The sequence below is a fragment of the Nerophis ophidion genome, linkage group LG04, assembly GCF_033978795.1.
Source record: "Nerophis ophidion isolate RoL-2023_Sa linkage group LG04, RoL_Noph_v1.0, whole genome shotgun sequence".
In the NCBI taxonomy this organism is placed as follows: Eukaryota; Metazoa; Chordata; class Actinopteri; order Syngnathiformes; family Syngnathidae; genus Nerophis; species Nerophis ophidion.
Window position 1 is genome coordinate 10172359 of NC_084614.1, and position 17427 is coordinate 10189785.

Sequence of the window (17427 nt, forward strand, 5' to 3'; positions counted from 1 at the left end):
TCAGTATACAAACATTGAGTGTAAAAAAGTTCAGTGTAAAAAAAATTCATTGGAAAAAGATTCAGTGTATAAAAATTCAGTGTAAAAAAAAAATCTGTGTAAATAAATTTAGTGTAAAAAAATTCAATGTATAAAAATTCTGTGTAAAAAGATTTAATGTGTAAAAATTAAATGTCAAAAAAGATCAGTGTATAAAAATTCAGTGTAAAAAGATTCAATGTATAAAATTTCAGTTTAGAAAAATTGAGGGTAAAAAGTTCAGTGTATAAACAATTCAGTGTAAAAAAAATTCAGTGTAAAATAATAAAATCAGCGTAAATAAATTTAGTGTATAAAAATTCAGTGTAAAAAGATTCAGTGTATAAAATTTCAGTATAAAAAAATTGAGAGTTAAAAAGTTCAGTGTGTAAAAATTCAGTGTAAAAAAAATTCAGTGTAAAATAATAAAATCAGCGCAAATAAATTAAGTGTATACAAATTGAGTGTAAAAAGATTCAGTGTATAAAAATTAAATGTTAAAAAAGATAAGTGTATAAAAATTGAGTGTATAAAAAATTCAGTGTAAAAATATTCAGTTTATAAAAATTCAGTATAAAATAATTCAGTGTAAAAAAATCTGTGTAAAAAAAATTCAGTGTAAAAAGATTCAGTGTATAAAAATTAAATGTTAAAAAAGATCAGTGTGTAAAAATTGAGTGTATAAAAAATTTAGTGTAAAAATATTCAGTTTATAAAAATTCAGTATAAAAAATTTCAGTGTAAAAATATTCAGTTTATAAAAATTCAATATAAAAAATTCAGTGTAAAGAAATCTGTGTATAAAGAAAATAGTATAAATAAATTCAGGGTATAAAAATTCAGTGTAAAAAAATTTGGGTTATAAAAATTTAGTAAAACATTTTTTTTTACACTGATTTTATTTTTACACTGAATTTTTAAACAATGATTTTTTCTAACTGAATTTGTATTACACTGAATTTTTTAAAATAAAATTGTCAGCATGAGTTAAATAAATTCAGTTCCCAACATTCAATACAAAAAATTCAGTTACGTAAACTCAGTGTCAAAAAAAGACTAAAGAGTTTCCATAGCAACCGGGAGGCTTGATTGGAGCCGAGCGGACACCGGACGGGATAAAGAGTGGCGAGCTCACCTGATGACATCAGTAGGCGAAAGGCGGCGTGCCTTCTCTGACGGGGGGATGCTGTGCCAGGTGAAGACCAGCCGCCAGTCAAAGCCCCCGATGTTGGGCTCGCCCGCGTGGCCCAAGTACTCGAAGGTGTTCCAGTCGATGGAGTCGATGATGGGACACACCACGGCCGACGGCTTCTCTTTGATCCTGGCGGCGGGCCGAGGGCACACGTGAAAAAACAAAAAGCGACAAGGTGGGGGCCGAGGTCGGGGGGGGGGGGGGCCTTCCCTACCTTTGGAGGAGGGGCTCCAGCCAGCCCTGGTGACACTCGCAGTGGCAGTCCAGGAAGGTCAGCACGTCGCCCGTGGCGATGGAGGCTCCCAGCAGGCGGGCGCGCACCAGGCCCTGCCTCTTGGTGGCACGCACCAGGCGCACCTTCCTCAGGCCCGACAGGTACCTCTCCAGTGGTGCTTTCAGGTGGGCTGCAGGCCCGGGGGGGAGGAAACATTTTTTTGTTATACATTTATTTGTGTCCCCAAATGTGTTGAAACACTGTCATCAATGTGAATACATGAATTGGGGTTGGCACTCTGGTTGCCATGCCAACAACTGGCGCCCTGGTTGCCAGCTAGCGATTAGCACATGAGTTGTGAGCTAGTAATTACAACAGGAGAGACTTTTATGTCCCCACAGTGGGGAATAGACATGCTCGTTGTCAGCTAGCACGCTTGTTGTCAGCTAGCGATTAGCGCATTAGTTGTCAGCTAGTAATTACAACAGGAGAGACTTTTATGTCCCCACAATGGTGAATTCACATGCTCGTTGTCAGTTAGCACGCTTGTTGTCAGCTAGCGATTAGCACGTTAGTTGCCAGCTAGCGATTAGAGAATTAGTTGTCAGCTAGTAATTACAATAGGAGAGACTTGTGTCCCCACAATGGTGAATTGACATGATCGTTGTCAGTTAGCACGCTTGTTGTCAGCTAACGATTAGCACGTTAGTTGCCAGCTAGCGATTAGCACATTTGTTGTCAGATAGTAATTACAATATGAGAGACTTTTATGTCCCCACAATGGTGAATTCACATGCTCGTTGTCAGCTAGCACGCTTGTTGTCAGCTAGCGATTAGCATGTTAGTTGCCAGCTAGCGATTAGCGCATTAGTTGTCAGCTAGTAATTACAATAAGACTTTTATGTCCCCACAGTGGGGTATAGACATGTTCATTGTCAGTTAGCATGCTTATTGTCAGCTAACGATTAGCACATTTGTTGTCAGCTAGTAATTATAACAGGAGAGACTTTTATGTCCCCAAAATGGTGACTTCACATGTTCGTTGTCAGTTAGCACGCTTGTTGTCAGCTAGCGATTAGCGCATTAGTTGTCAGATAGTAATTACAACAGCAGAGACTTTTATGTCCCCACAGTGTGGTATAGACATGCTCGTTGTCAGTTAGCAAGCTTATTGTCAGCTAGCGATTAGCATGCTTGTTGCCAGCTAGCGATTAGCGCATTAGTTGTCAGCTAGTAATTACAATAGGAGAGACATTTATGTCCCCACAATGGGGTATAGACATGCTCGTTGTCAGTTAGCACGCTTATTGTCAGCTAGCGATTAGCACGTTTGTTGCCAGCTAGCGATTAGCACATTAGTTGTGAGCTAGTAATTACAACAGGAGAGACTCTTTTGTCCCCACAGTGGGGAATAGACATGCTCGTTGTCAGTTAGCATGCTTATTGTCAGCTGGCGATTAGCATGTTAGTTGTCAGCTAGCGATTAGCGCATTAGTTGTCAGATAGTAATTACAACAGGAGAGACTTTTATGTCCCCACAGTGGGGAATAGACATGCTCGTTGTCAGCTAGCACGCTTGTTGTCAGCTAGCGATTAGCGCATTAGTTGTCAGCTAGTAATTACAATAGGAGAGACTTTTATGTCCCCACAATGGTGAATTCACATGCTCGTTGTCAGTTAGCACGCTTGTTGTCAGCTAGCGATTAGCACGTTAGTTGCCAGCTAGCGATTAGAGAATTAGTTGTCAGCTAGTAATTACAATAGGAGAGACTTGTGTCCCCACAATGGTGAATTGACATGATCGTTGTCAGTTAGCACGCTTGTTGTCAGCTAACGATTAGCACGTTAGTTGCCAGCTAGCGATTAGCACATTTGTTGTCAGATAGTAATTACAATATGAGAGACTTTTATGTCCCCACAATGGTGAATTCACATGCTCGTTGTCAGCTAGCACGCTTGTTGTCAGCTAGCGATTAGCACGTTAGTTGCCAGCTAGCGATTAGAGAATTAGTTGTCAGCTAGTAATTACAATAGGAGAGACTTGTGTCCCCACAATGGTGAATTGACATGATCGTTGTCAGTTAGCACGCTTGTTGTCAGCTAACGATTAGCACGTTAGTTGCCAGCTAGCGATTAGCACATTTGTTGTCAGATAGTAATTACAATATGAGAGACTTTTATGTCCCCACAATGGTGAATTCACATGCTCGTTGTCAGCTAGCACGCTTGTTGTCAGCTAGCGATTAGCATGTTAGTTGCCAGCTAGCGATTAGCGCATTAGTTGTCAGCTAGTAATTACAATAAGACTTTTATGTCCCCACAGTGGGGTATAGACATGTTCATTGTCAGTTAGCATGCTTATTGTCAGCTAACGATTAGCACATTTGTTGTCAGCTAGTAATTATAACAGGAGAGACTTTTATGTCCCCAAAATGGTGACTTCACATGTTCGTTGTCAGTTAGCACGCTTGTTGTCAGCTAGCGATTAGCGCATTAGTTGTCAGATAGTAATTACAACAGCAGAGACTTTTATGTCCCCACAGTGTGGTATAGACATGCTCGTTGTCAGTTAGCAAGCTTATTGTCAGCTAGCGATTAGCATGCTTGTTGCCAGCTAGCGATTAGCGCATTAGTTGTCAGCTAGTAATTACAATAGGAGAGACATTTATGTCCCCACAATGGGGTATAGACATGCTCGTTGTCAGTTAGCACGCTTATTGTCAGCTAGCGATTAGCACGTTTGTTGCCAGCTAGCGATTAGCACATTAGTTGTGAGCTAGTAATTACAACAGGAGAGACTCTTTTGTCCCCACAGTGGGGAATAGACATGCTCGTTGTCAGTTAGCATGCTTATTGTCAGCTGGCGATTAGCATGTTAGTTGTCAGCTAGCGATTAGCGCATTAGTTGTCAGATAGTAATTACAACAGGAGAGACTTTTATGTCCCCACAGTGGGGAATAGACATGCTCGTTGTCAGCTAGCACGCTTGTTGTCAGCTAGCGATTAGCGCATTAGTTGTCAGCTAGTAATTACAATAGGAGAGACTTTTATGTCCCCACAATGGTGAATTCACATGCTCGTTGTCAGTTAGCACGCTTGTTGTCAGCTAGCGATTAGCACGTTAGTTGCCAGCTAGCGATTAGAGAATTAGTTGTCAGCTAGTAATTACAATAGGAGAGACTTGTGTCCCCACAATGGTGAATTGACATGATCGTTGTCAGTTAGCACGCTTGTTGTCAGCTAACGATTAGCACGTTAGTTGCCAGCTAGCGATTAGCACATTTGTTGTCAGATAGTAATTACAATATGAGAGACTTTTATGTCCCCACAATGGTGAATTCACATGCTCGTTGTCAGCTAGCACGCTTGTTGTCAGCTAGCGATTAGCACGTTAGTTGCCAGCTAGCGATTAGAGAATTAGTTGTCAGCTAGTAATTACAATAGGAGAGACTTGTGTCCCCACAATGGTGAATTGACATGATCGTTGTCAGTTAGCACGCTTGTTGTCAGCTAACGATTAGCACGTTAGTTGCCAGCTAGCGATTAGCACATTTGTTGTCAGATAGTAATTACAATATGAGAGACTTTTATGTCCCCACAATGGTGAATTCACATGCTCGTTGTCAGCTAGCACGCTTGTTGTCAGCTAGCGATTAGCATGTTAGTTGCCAGCTAGCGATTAGCGCATTAGTTGTCAGCTAGTAATTACAATAAGACTTTTATGTCCCCACAGTGGGGTATAGACATGTTCATTGTCAGTTAGCATGCTTATTGTCAGCTAACGATTAGCACATTTGTTGTCAGCTAGTAATTATAACAGGAGAGACTTTTATGTCCCCAAAATGGTGACTTCACATGTTCGTTGTCAGTTAGCACGCTTGTTGTCAGCTAGCGATTAGCGCATTAGTTGTCAGATAGTAATTACAACAGCAGAGACTTTTATGTCCCCACAGTGTGGTATAGACATGCTCGTTGTCAGTTAGCAAGCTTATTGTCAGCTAGCGATTAGCATGCTTGTTGCCAGCTAGCGATTAGCGCATTAGTTGTCAGCTAGTAATTACAATAGGAGAGACATTTATGTCCCCACAATGGGGTATAGACATGCTCGTTGTCAGTTAGCACGCTTATTGTCAGCTAGCGATTAGCACGTTTGTTGCCAGCTAGCGATTAGCACATTAGTTGTGAGCTAGTAATTACAACAGGAGAGACTCTTTTGTCCCCACAGTGGGGAATAGACATGCTCGTTGTCAGTTAGCATGCTTATTGTCAGCTGGCGATTAGCATGTTAGTTGTCAGCTAGCGATTAGCGCATTAGTTGTCAGATAGTAATTACAACAGGAGAGACTTTTATGTCCCCACAGTGGGGAATAGACATGCTCGTTGTCAGCTAGCACGCTTGTTGTCAGCTAGCGATTAGCGCATTAGTTGTCAGCTAGTAATTACAATAGGAGAGACTTTTATGTCCCCACAATGGTGAATTCACATGCTCGTTGTCAGTTAGCACGCTTGTTGTCAGCTAGCGATTAGCACGTTAGTTGCCAGCTAGCGATTAGAGAATTAGTTGTCAGCTAGTAATTACAATAGGAGAGACTTGTGTCCCCACAATGGTGAATTGACATGATCGTTGTCAGTTAGCACGCTTGTTGTCAGCTAACGATTAGCACGTTAGTTGCCAGCTAGCGATTAGCACATTTGTTGTCAGATAGTAATTACAATATGAGAGACTTTTATGTCCCCACAATGGTGAATTCACATGCTCGTTGTCAGCTAGCACGCTTGTTGTCAGCTAGCGATTAGCACGTTAGTTGCCAGCTAGCGATTAGAGAATTAGTTGTCAGCTAGTAATTACAATAGGAGAGACTTGTGTCCCCACAATGGTGAATTGACATGATCGTTGTCAGTTAGCACGCTTGTTGTCAGCTAACGATTAGCACGTTAGTTGCCAGCTAGCGATTAGCACATTTGTTGTCAGATAGTAATTACAATATGAGAGACTTTTATGTCCCCACAATGGTGAATTCACATGCTCGTTGTCAGCTAGCACGCTTGTTGTCAGCTAGCGATTAGCATGTTAGTTGCCAGCTAGCGATTAGCGCATTAGTTGTCAGCTAGTAATTACAATAAGACTTTTATGTCCCCACAGTGGGGTATAGACATGTTCATTGTCAGTTAGCATGCTTATTGTCAGCTAACGATTAGCACATTTGTTGTCAGCTAGTAATTATAACAGGAGAGACTTTTATGTCCCCAAAATGGTGACTTCACATGTTCGTTGTCAGTTAGCACGCTTGTTGTCAGCTAGCGATTAGCGCATTAGTTGTCAGATAGTAATTACAACAGCAGAGACTTTTATGTCCCCACAGTGTGGTATAGACATGCTCGTTGTCAGTTAGCAAGCTTATTGTCAGCTAGCGATTAGCATGCTTGTTGCCAGCTAGCGATTAGCGCATTAGTTGTCAGCTAGTAATTACAATAGGAGAGACATTTATGTCCCCACAATGGGGTATAGACATGCTCGTTGTCAGTTAGCACGCTTATTGTCAGCTAGCGATTAGCACGTTTGTTGCCAGCTAGCGATTAGCACATTAGTTGTGAGCTAGTAATTACAACAGGAGAGACTCTTTTGTCCCCACAGTGGGGAATAGACATGCTCGTTGTCAGTTAGCATGCTTATTGTCAGCTGGCGATTAGCATGTTAGTTGTCAGCTAGCGATTAGCGCATTAGTTGTCAGATAGTAATTACAACAGGAGAGACTTTTATGTCCCCACAGTGGGGAATAGACATGCTCGTTGTCAGCTAGCACGCTTGTTGTCAGCTAGCGATTAGCGCATTAGTTGTCAGCTAGTAATTACAATAGGAGAGACTTTTATGTCCCCACAATGGTGAATTCACATGCTCGTTGTCAGTTAGCACGCTTGTTGTCAGCTAGCGATTAGCACGTTAGTTGCCAGCTAGCGATTAGAGAATTAGTTGTCAGCTAGTAATTACAATAGGAGAGACTTGTGTCCCCACAATGGTGAATTGACATGATCGTTGTCAGTTAGCACGCTTGTTGTCAGCTAACGATTAGCACGTTAGTTGCCAGCTAGCGATTAGCACATTTGTTGTCAGATAGTAATTACAATATGAGAGACTTTTATGTCCCCACAATGGTGAATTCACATGCTCGTTGTCAGCTAGCACGCTTGTTGTCAGCTAGCGATTAGCACGTTAGTTGCCAGCTAGCGATTAGAGAATTAGTTGTCAGCTAGTAATTACAATAGGAGAGACTTGTGTCCCCACAATGGTGAATTGACATGATCGTTGTCAGTTAGCACGCTTGTTGTCAGCTAACGATTAGCACGTTAGTTGCCAGCTAGCGATTAGCACATTTGTTGTCAGATAGTAATTACAATATGAGAGACTTTTATGTCCCCACAATGGTGAATTCACATGCTCGTTGTCAGCTAGCACGCTTGTTGTCAGCTAGCGATTAGCATGTTAGTTGCCAGCTAGCGATTAGCGCATTAGTTGTCAGCTAGTAATTACAATAAGACTTTTATGTCCCCACAGTGGGGTATAGACATGTTCATTGTCAGTTAGCATGCTTATTGTCAGCTAACGATTAGCACATTTGTTGTCAGCTAGTAATTATAACAGGAGAGACTTTTATGTCCCCAAAATGGTGACTTCACATGTTCGTTGTCAGTTAGCACGCTTGTTGTCAGCTAGCGATTAGCGCATTAGTTGTCAGATAGTAATTACAACAGCAGAGACTTTTATGTCCCCACAGTGTGGTATAGACATGCTCGTTGTCAGTTAGCAAGCTTATTGTCAGCTAGCGATTAGCATGCTTGTTGCCAGCTAGCGATTAGCGCATTAGTTGTCAGCTAGTAATTACAATAGGAGAGACATTTATGTCCCCACAATGGGGTATAGACATGCTCGTTGTCAGTTAGCACGCTTATTGTCAGCTAGCGATTAGCACGTTTGTTGCCAGCTAGCGATTAGCACATTAGTTGTGAGCTAGTAATTACAACAGGAGAGACTCTTTTGTCCCCACAGTGGGGAATAGACATGCTCGTTGTCAGTTAGCATGCTTATTGTCAGCTGGCGATTAGCATGTTAGTTGTCAGCTAGCGATTAGCGCATTAGTTGTCAGATAGTAATTACAACAGGAGAGACTTTTATGTCCCCACAGTGGGGAATAGACATGCTCGTTGTCAGCTAGCACGCTTGTTGTCAGCTAGCGATTAGCGCATTAGTTGTCAGCTAGTAATTACAATAGGAGAGACTTTTATGTCCCCACAATGGTGAATTCACATGCTCGTTGTCAGTTAGCACGCTTGTTGTCAGCTAGCGATTAGCACGTTAGTTGCCAGCTAGCGATTAGAGAATTAGTTGTCAGCTAGTAATTACAATAGGAGAGACTTGTGTCCCCACAATGGTGAATTGACATGATCGTTGTCAGTTAGCACGCTTGTTGTCAGCTAACGATTAGCACGTTAGTTGCCAGCTAGCGATTAGCACATTTGTTGTCAGATAGTAATTACAATATGAGAGACTTTTATGTCCCCACAATGGTGAATTCACATGCTCGTTGTCAGCTAGCACGCTTGTTGTCAGCTAGCGATTAGCACGTTAGTTGCCAGCTAGCGATTAGAGAATTAGTTGTCAGCTAGTAATTACAATAGGAGAGACTTGTGTCCCCACAATGGTGAATTGACATGATCGTTGTCAGTTAGCACGCTTGTTGTCAGCTAACGATTAGCACGTTAGTTGCCAGCTAGCGATTAGCACATTTGTTGTCAGATAGTAATTACAATATGAGAGACTTTTATGTCCCCACAATGGTGAATTCACATGCTCGTTGTCAGCTAGCACGCTTGTTGTCAGCTAGCGATTAGCATGTTAGTTGCCAGCTAGCGATTAGCACATTTGTTGTCAGATAGTAATTACAATATGAGAGACTTTTATGTCCCCACAATGGTGAATTCACATGCTCGTTGTCAGCTAGCACGCTTGTTGTCAGCTAGCGATTAGCATGTTAGTTGCCAGCTAGCGATTAGCGCATTAGTTGTCAGCTAGTAATTACAATAAGACTTTTATGTCCCCACAGTGGGGTATAGACATGTTCATTGTCAGTTAGCATGCTTATTGTCAGCTAACGATTAGCACATTTGTTGTCAGCTAGTAATTATAACAGGAGAGACTTTTATGTCCCCAAAATGGTGACTTCACATGTTCGTTGTCAGTTAGCACGCTTGTTGTCAGCTAGCGATTAGCGCATTAGTTGTCAGATAGTAATTACAACAGCAGAGACTTTTATGTCCCCACAGTGTGGTATAGACATGCTCGTTGTCAGTTAGCAAGCTTATTGTCAGCTAGCGATTAGCATGCTTGTTGCCAGCTAGCGATTAGCGCATTAGTTGTCAGCTAGTAATTACAATAGGAGAGACATTTATGTCCCCACAATGGGGTATAGACATGCTCGTTGTCAGTTAGCACGCTTATTGTCAGCTAGCGATTAGCACGTTTGTTGCCAGCTAGCGATTAGCACATTAGTTGTGAGCTAGTAATTACAACAGGAGAGACTCTTTTGTCCCCACAGTGGGGAATAGACATGCTCGTTGTCAGTTAGCATGCTTATTGTCAGCTGGCGATTAGCATGTTAGTTGTCAGCTAGCGATTAGCGCATTAGTTGTCAGATAGTAATTACAACAGGAGAGACTTTTATGTCCCCACAGTGGGGTATAGACTTGCTCGTTGTCAGGTAGCACGCTTATTGTCAGCTAACGATTAGCACGTTAGTTGTCAGCTAGCGATTAGCATGTTAGTTTTCAGCTAGCGATTAGCGCATTAGTTGTCAGATAGTAATTACAACAGGAGAGACTTTTATGTCCCCACAGTGGGGAATAGACATGCTCGTTGTCAGTTAGCATGCTTATTGTCAGCTAGCGATTAGCATGTTAGTTGTCAGCTAGCAATTAGCGTATTAGTTGTCAGCTAGTAATTACAATAGGAGAGACTTTTATGTCCCCACAGTGGGGAATAGACATGCTCGTTGTCAGTTAGCAAGCTTATTGTCAGCTAACGATTAGCACGTTAGTTGTCAGCTAGCGATTAGCACATGAGTTGTCAGCTAGTAATTACAACAGGAGAGAAATTTATGTCCCCACAGTGGGGAATAGACAAGCTCGTTGTCAGTTAGCATGCTTATTGTCAGCTAGCGATTAGCACGTTAGTTGTCAGCTAGTAATTACAACAGGAGAGACTTTTTTGTCCCCACAGTGGGGTATAGACATGCTCGTTGTCAGTTAGCATGCTTATTGTCAGCTAGCGATTAGCATGTTAGTTGCCAGCTAGCGATTACCGCATGAGTTGTCAGCTAGTAATTACAATATGAGAGACTTATGTCCCCACAATGGTGAATTGACATGATCGTTGTCAGTTAGCACACTTGTTGTCAGCTAGCGATTAGCACGTTAGTTGCCAGCTAGCGATTAGCACATTAGTTGTCAGATAGTAATTACAATATGAGAAACTTATGTCCCCACAATGGTGAATTGACATGATCATTGTCAGTTAGCACGCTTGTTGTCAGCTAATGATTAGCACGTTAGTTGTCAGCTAGCGATTAGCGCATTAGTTGTCGGGTAGTAATTACAACAGGAGAGACTTTTATGTCCCCACAGTGGTGAATTTACATGATCGTTGTCAGTTAGCACGCTTGTTGTCAGCTAGCGATTAGCACGTTAGTTGCCAGCTAGCGATTAGGGCATTAGTTGTCAGCTAGTAATTACAATAGGAGACTTTTATGTCCCCACAGTGGGGTATAGACATGCTCGTTGTCAGTTAGCACGCTTGTTGTCAGCTAGCGATTAGCACGTTAGTTGCCAGCTAGCGATTAGCACATTTGTTGTCAGCTAGTAATTACAATAGGAGAGACTTTTATGTCCCCACAGTGGGGTATAAATATGCTCATTGTCAGTTGGCATGCTTATTGTCAGCTAACGATTAGCACGTTAGTTGTCAGCTAGCGATTAGCGCATTAGTTGTCAGATAGTAATTACAATAGGAGAGACTTTTATGTCCCCACAGTGGGGTATAGACATGCTCATTGTCAGTTAGCATGCTTTTGTCAGCTAACGATTAGCACGTTAGTTGTCAGCTAGCGATTAGCGCATTAGTTGTCAGATAGTAATTACAATATGAGAGACTTATGTCCCCACAATGGTGAATTGACATGATCGTTGTCAGTTAGCACGCTTGTTGTCAGCTAACGATTAGCACGTTAGTTGTCAGCTAGCGATTAGCGCATTAGTTGTCGGATAGTAATTACAACAGGAGAGACTTTTATGTCCCCACAGTGGTGAATTTACATGATCGTTGTCAGTTAGCACGCTTGTTGTCAGCTAGCGATTAGCACGTTAGTTGCCAGCTAGCGATTAGCGCATTAGTTGTCAGCTAGTAATTACAATAGGAGACTTTTATGTCCCCACAGTGGGGTATAGACATGCTCGTTGTCAGTTAGCAAGCTTATTGTCAGCTAGCGATTAGCATGTTAGTTGCCAGCTAGCGATTAGCGCATTAGTTGTCAGATAGTAATTACAATATGAGAGACTTGTGTCCCCACAATGGTGAATTGACATGATCGTTGTCAGTTAGCACGCTTGTTGTCAGCTAGCGATTAGCACATTAGTTGCCAGCTAGCGATTAGAAAATTAGTTGTCAGATAGTAATTACAATAGGAGAGACTTTTATGTCCCCACAATGGTGAATTCACATGCTCGTTGTCAGCTAGCACGCTTGTTGTCAGCTAGCGATTAGCATGTTAGTTGCCAGCTAGCGATTAGCACATTAGTTGTCAGCTAGTAATTACAATAGGAGAGACTTTTATGTCCCCACAGTGGGGTATAGACATGCTCGTTGTCAGTTAGCATGCTTATTGTCAGCTAACGATTAGCACGTTAGTTGTCAGCTAGCGATTAGCGCATTAGTTGTCAGACAGTAATTACAATATGAGAGACTTATGTCCCCACAATGGTGAATTGACATGATCGTTGTCAGTTAGCACGCTTGTTGTCAGCTAGCGATTAGCACGTTAGTTGCCAGCTAGCGATTAGAAAATTTGTTGTCAGCTAGTAATTACAATAGGAGAGACTTTTATGTCCCCACAATGGTGAATTGACATGATCGTTGTCAGCTAGCACGCTTGTTGTCAGCTAGCGATTAGCACGTTAGTTGCCAGCTAGCGATTAGCACATTAGTTGTCAGCTAGTAATTACAATAGGAGAGACTTTTATGTCCCCACAGTGGGGTATAGACATGCTCGTTGTCAGTTAGCACACTTATTGTCAGCTAGCGATTAGCATGTTAGTTGCCAGCTAGCGATTAGCACATTTGTTGTCAGATAGTAATTACAATAGGAGAGACTTGTGTCCCCACAATGGTGAATTGACATGATCGTTGTCAGTTAGCACGCTTGTTGTCAGCTAACGATTAGAACGTTAGTTGCCAGCTAGTGATTAGCACATTCGTTGTCAGCTAGTAATTACAACAGGAGAGACTTTTATGTCCCCACAATGGTGAATTGACATGCTCGTTGTCAGTTAGCACGCTTGTTGTCATCTAGCGATTAGAACGTTAGTTGCCAGCTAGTGATTAGCACATTAGTTGTCAGCTAGTAATTACAATAGGAGAGACTTTTATGTCCCCACAGTGGGGTATAGACATGCTCGTTGTCAGTTAGCACACTTATTGTCAGCTAGCGATTAGCATGTTAGTTGCCAGCTAGCGATTAGCACATTTGTTGTCAGATAGTAATTACAATATGAGAGACTTGTGTCCCCACAATGGTGAATTGACATGATCGTTGTCAGTTAGCACGCTTGTTGTCAGCTAACGATTAGAACGTTAGTTGCCAGCTAGTGATTAGCACATTCGTTGTCAGCTAGTAATTACAACAGGAGAGACTTTTATGTCCCCACAATGGTGAATTGACATGCTCGTTGTCAGTTAGCACGCTTGTTGTCATCTAGCGATTAGAACGTTAGTTGCCAGCTAGTGATTAGCACATTCGTTGTCAGCTAGCAATTACAACAGGAGCGGTAGTTCTCAGCTTACGATTAATGCACAATTGTCACCTAGCTAGTAGCGTCGCGCTAGTTGTCAGCTAACGATTAACGCGCTGGTTTTCAGCGATTACACCACTATTTGTCAACTAGCTACTAGCGCTAGTTGTCGGCTATTAGCGCTCCTTTATATAGCCTTAAATCACTAGTGTCTCAAAGGGCTGCACAAACCACAACAAAATTGTTTTGATATTTATAAATAAGAATGAGTTTTTCGCGGATATGAATTTCCGGTGCCGCGGTGTTTTGGCGTCACCTCTGTCGCTGTAGTCGTCCACCAGCACCAGCTCCTTCAGCAGGATGTCCGGAGACGTCTCCAGGACGCTGTGGACGGTCCTGAGCAGCGTGGACCAGGCCTCGTTGTAGAAGGCAATGACCACGGAGGTGGTGGGCAGGGAGGTGTAGTCGTAGTGCAAGTCCAGGCAGCTGCGGCGGGGAGGGAGGAGCAGACATTCACTAACAAGTCCCACCAAACACTAAAACATACAACTTTTTTAACTTGGGACCCTTTTTCTTTGGGCCGGCTCTCTTTCCCACGAGCCTCTTTGCCATGCGTGGAAAGGCCAAAGTTAAAGTCAAACCTCGGGGAAGAAAAAATTTAGAACGGTTTGAATCAGATGAAAACTGTGGGAATTGTGGAGGTTTGAAAAATGTCCCATTCATTGTTAATTTGGGGAAAAGCAGGAATTTTGGGGAAAATGGCAAAAAAAAATTGAATGTTCAGAATTAGTTAAAATGGTTGGTGTTGGTGTTGGAGTTTTTCAAATTGGTGGAGAAATGTTGAAGTTGGAACATACTAAATTGCGAAATGGTATTACGGAATTCTTGGAATTTTGGGAAATGCGGATTTTTGGGGGAAAATGGTAAAAAATTTGAATGTTAAGAATGAGTTGAAAAGAACAAGAACGAGAACAAGAAAAAGAACAAGAACAAGAACAAGAAAAAGAACAAGAAGAACAATAACAAAAGCAGAACAAGAACAAGAAGAAAGAGAAGAATAAAAACAAGAACAAGAAGAAGAACAAGTAGAAGAAGAAGAACAAGAAGAAGAAGCAGAACAAGAACAAGAACAAGATGAAGAAGAACAAGAAGATGAAGAACAAGAATAAATGATAAATGGGTTGTACTTGTATAGCGCTTTTCTACCTTCAAGGTACTCAAAGCGCTTTGACACTACTTCCACATTTACCCATTCACACACACATTCACACACTAATGGAGGGAGCTGCCATGCAAGGCGCCAACCAGCACCCATCAGGAGCAAGGGTGAAGTGTCTTGCTCAGGACACAACGGACGTGACGAGGTTGGTACTAGGTGGGATTTGAACTAGGGACCCTCGGGTTGCGCACGGCAACTCTCCCACTGCGCCACGCCGTCCCTGAACAATAACATAACATAACATAACATAACATAACATGAAGAAGAACAAGAATAATAATGACAAGAAGCAGAACAAGTAGAAAAGAAAGAAGAACAAGAACAACAACAACAACAAGAAGAAGAACAAGAAGAAGAACAACAAAAACAAGAAGAACAAGAACGAGAACCAGAAGAAGAAGAAGAACAAGAAAAAGAACAAGAAGAACAAGAACAAGAACAAGAAAAAGAAAGAGAACAAGAAAAAGGAGAACAAGAAGAACAAGAACAAGAAGAAGAAGAAAAAGAACAAAAACCAGAAGAAGAAGAAGAACAACAACAACAAGATCAAGAACAAGAACCAAAAGAATAAGAACAAAAAACAAGAAGAACAAGAAGGAGAACAAAAACGAGAAGAAGAAGAAGAAGAAGAAGAAGAAGAAGAAGAACAAGAACAAGAAGAACAAAAACAAGAAGATCAAGAACAAGAAGGAGAACAAGAAAGAGAACCAGAAGAAGAAGAAGAACAAGAACAAGAAAAAGAACAAGAACAATATCAAGAAGAAGAACAAGAAGGAGAACAAGAACGAGAAAAAGGAGAACAAGAAGAACAAGAAGAAGAAAAAGAACAAGAACAAGAAGAATAAGAAAAAGAACAAGAACCAGAAGAAGAAGAACAAGAAGGAGAACAAGAACGAGAAAAAGGAGAACAAGAACAAGAAGAACAAGAACAAGAACAAGAAGAATAAGAAAAAGAACAAGAACCAGAAGAAGAAGAAGAAGAAGAACAAGAACAACCACAAAAACAACAAGAAGATCAAGAACAAGAAGAAGAAAAACAAAAACAAGGAGAACAAGAACGAGAACCAAAAGAAGAAGAAGAAGAAGAAGATCAAGAACAAGAAGAAGAAGAAAGACAATAAGAACTAGAAAAAGAAGGAGAACAAGAACATGAACAAGAAAAAGAAGGAGAACTAGAAGAAGAACAAGAACAAGAAGAATAAGAAAAAGAACCAGAAGAATTTTCTACTATGAGGTCTGTCACACCGCTGCCTGTACACCTGGCTGTTATCTACCGCCCCCCAGGGCCCTATTCGGACTTTATTAATGAATTCACAGAGTTCGTTGCTGATCTAGTGACACACGCCGATAATATAATCATAATGGGGGACTTTAATATCCATATGAATACCCCATCGGACCCACCGTGCGTAGCGCTCCAGACTGTAATTGATAGCTGTGGTCTCACACAAATAATAAATGAACCCACGCATCGCAACGGTAATACGATAGACCTAGTGCTTGTCAGGGGCATCACCGTTTCCAAAGTTACGATACTCCCGTATACTAAAGTATTGTCCGATCATTACCTTATAAAATTCGAGGTTCAGACGCATGTTCGTCAAACTAATAATAATAATACCTGCTATAGCAGCCGCAACATTAATACGGCCACAACGACAACTCTTGCTGACCTACTGCCCTCGGTAATGGCACCATTCCCAAAGTATGTGGGCTCTATTGATAACCTCACTAACAACTTTAACGACGCCCTGCGCAAAACCATTGATAACATAGCACCGCTAAAGTTAAAAAAGGCTCCAAAAAAGCGCACCCCGTGATTTACAGAAGAAACTAGAGCTCAGAAATTATTATGTAGAAAGCTGGAACGCAAATGGCGCACGACTAAACTTGAGGTGCACCATCAAGCATGGAGTGATGGTTTAATAACTTATAAACGCATGTTTACCTTAGCTAAAGCTAAATATTACTCAAATCTCATCCACCGTAATAAAAACGATCCTAAATTTTTGTTTAGTACGTTAGCATCGCTAACCCAACAAGGGACTCCTTCCAGTAGCTCCACCCACTCAGCTGATGACTTTATGCAATTCTTTAGTAAGAAAATTGAAGTCATTAGAAAGGAGATTAAAGACAATGCGTCCCAGCTACAACGGGGTTCTATTAACACTGACACGATTGTATATACGGCGGATACTGCCCTCCAAAATAGTTTCTCTCGTTTTGAGGAAATAACATTAGAGGAATTGTTACAACGTGTAAATGGAATAAAACAGACAACATGTTTACTTGACCCTCTTCCTGGGAAACTGATCAAGGAGCTCTTTGAATTATTAGGTCCATCAGTGCTAAATATTATAAACTTATCACTCTCCTCGGGCAGTGTTCCCCTAGCATTCAAAAAAGCGGTTATTCATCCTCTTCTTAAAAGACCTAACCTCGATCCTGACCTCATGGTAAATTACCGACCGGTGTCTCACCTTCCCTTTATTTCAAAAATCCTTGAAAAAATTGTTGCGGAGCAGTTAAATGAACACTTAGCGTCCAACAATCTATGTGAAACCTTTCAATCCGGTTTCAGGGCAAATCACTCGACGGAGACAGCCCTCGCAAAAATGACTAATGATCTATTGCTAACGATGGATTCTGATGCGTCATCTATGTTGCTGCTCCTCGATCTTAGCGCTGCTTTCGATACCGTCGATCATAATATTTTATTAGAACGTATCA

At 41.4% G+C, this 17427-nt stretch overlaps 1 protein-coding gene across 2 annotated transcripts in view; it reads right to left on the reverse strand.

Moving 5' to 3' along the window:
- galnt12 (UDP-N-acetyl-alpha-D-galactosamine:polypeptide N-acetylgalactosaminyltransferase 12) overlaps positions 1-17427 on the reverse strand; it is a 51780-nt gene that overhangs the window by 31695 nt on the left and 2658 nt on the right. For both annotated transcript variants that reach the window (XR_009806397.1, XM_061897001.1), the window contains 3 exons: positions 13795-13964; positions 1425-1614; positions 1154-1339 (listed from right to left, as the gene is read on the reverse strand). Coding sequence is in view for 1 of the 2 variants with exons in the window: in XM_061897001.1 (XP_061752985.1) it covers positions 1154-1339; positions 1425-1614; positions 13795-13964 (546 nt within the window). In the remaining variant the exon portion in view is untranslated. The remainder of the gene's footprint in view (positions 1-1153; positions 1340-1424; positions 1615-13794; positions 13965-17427) is intronic.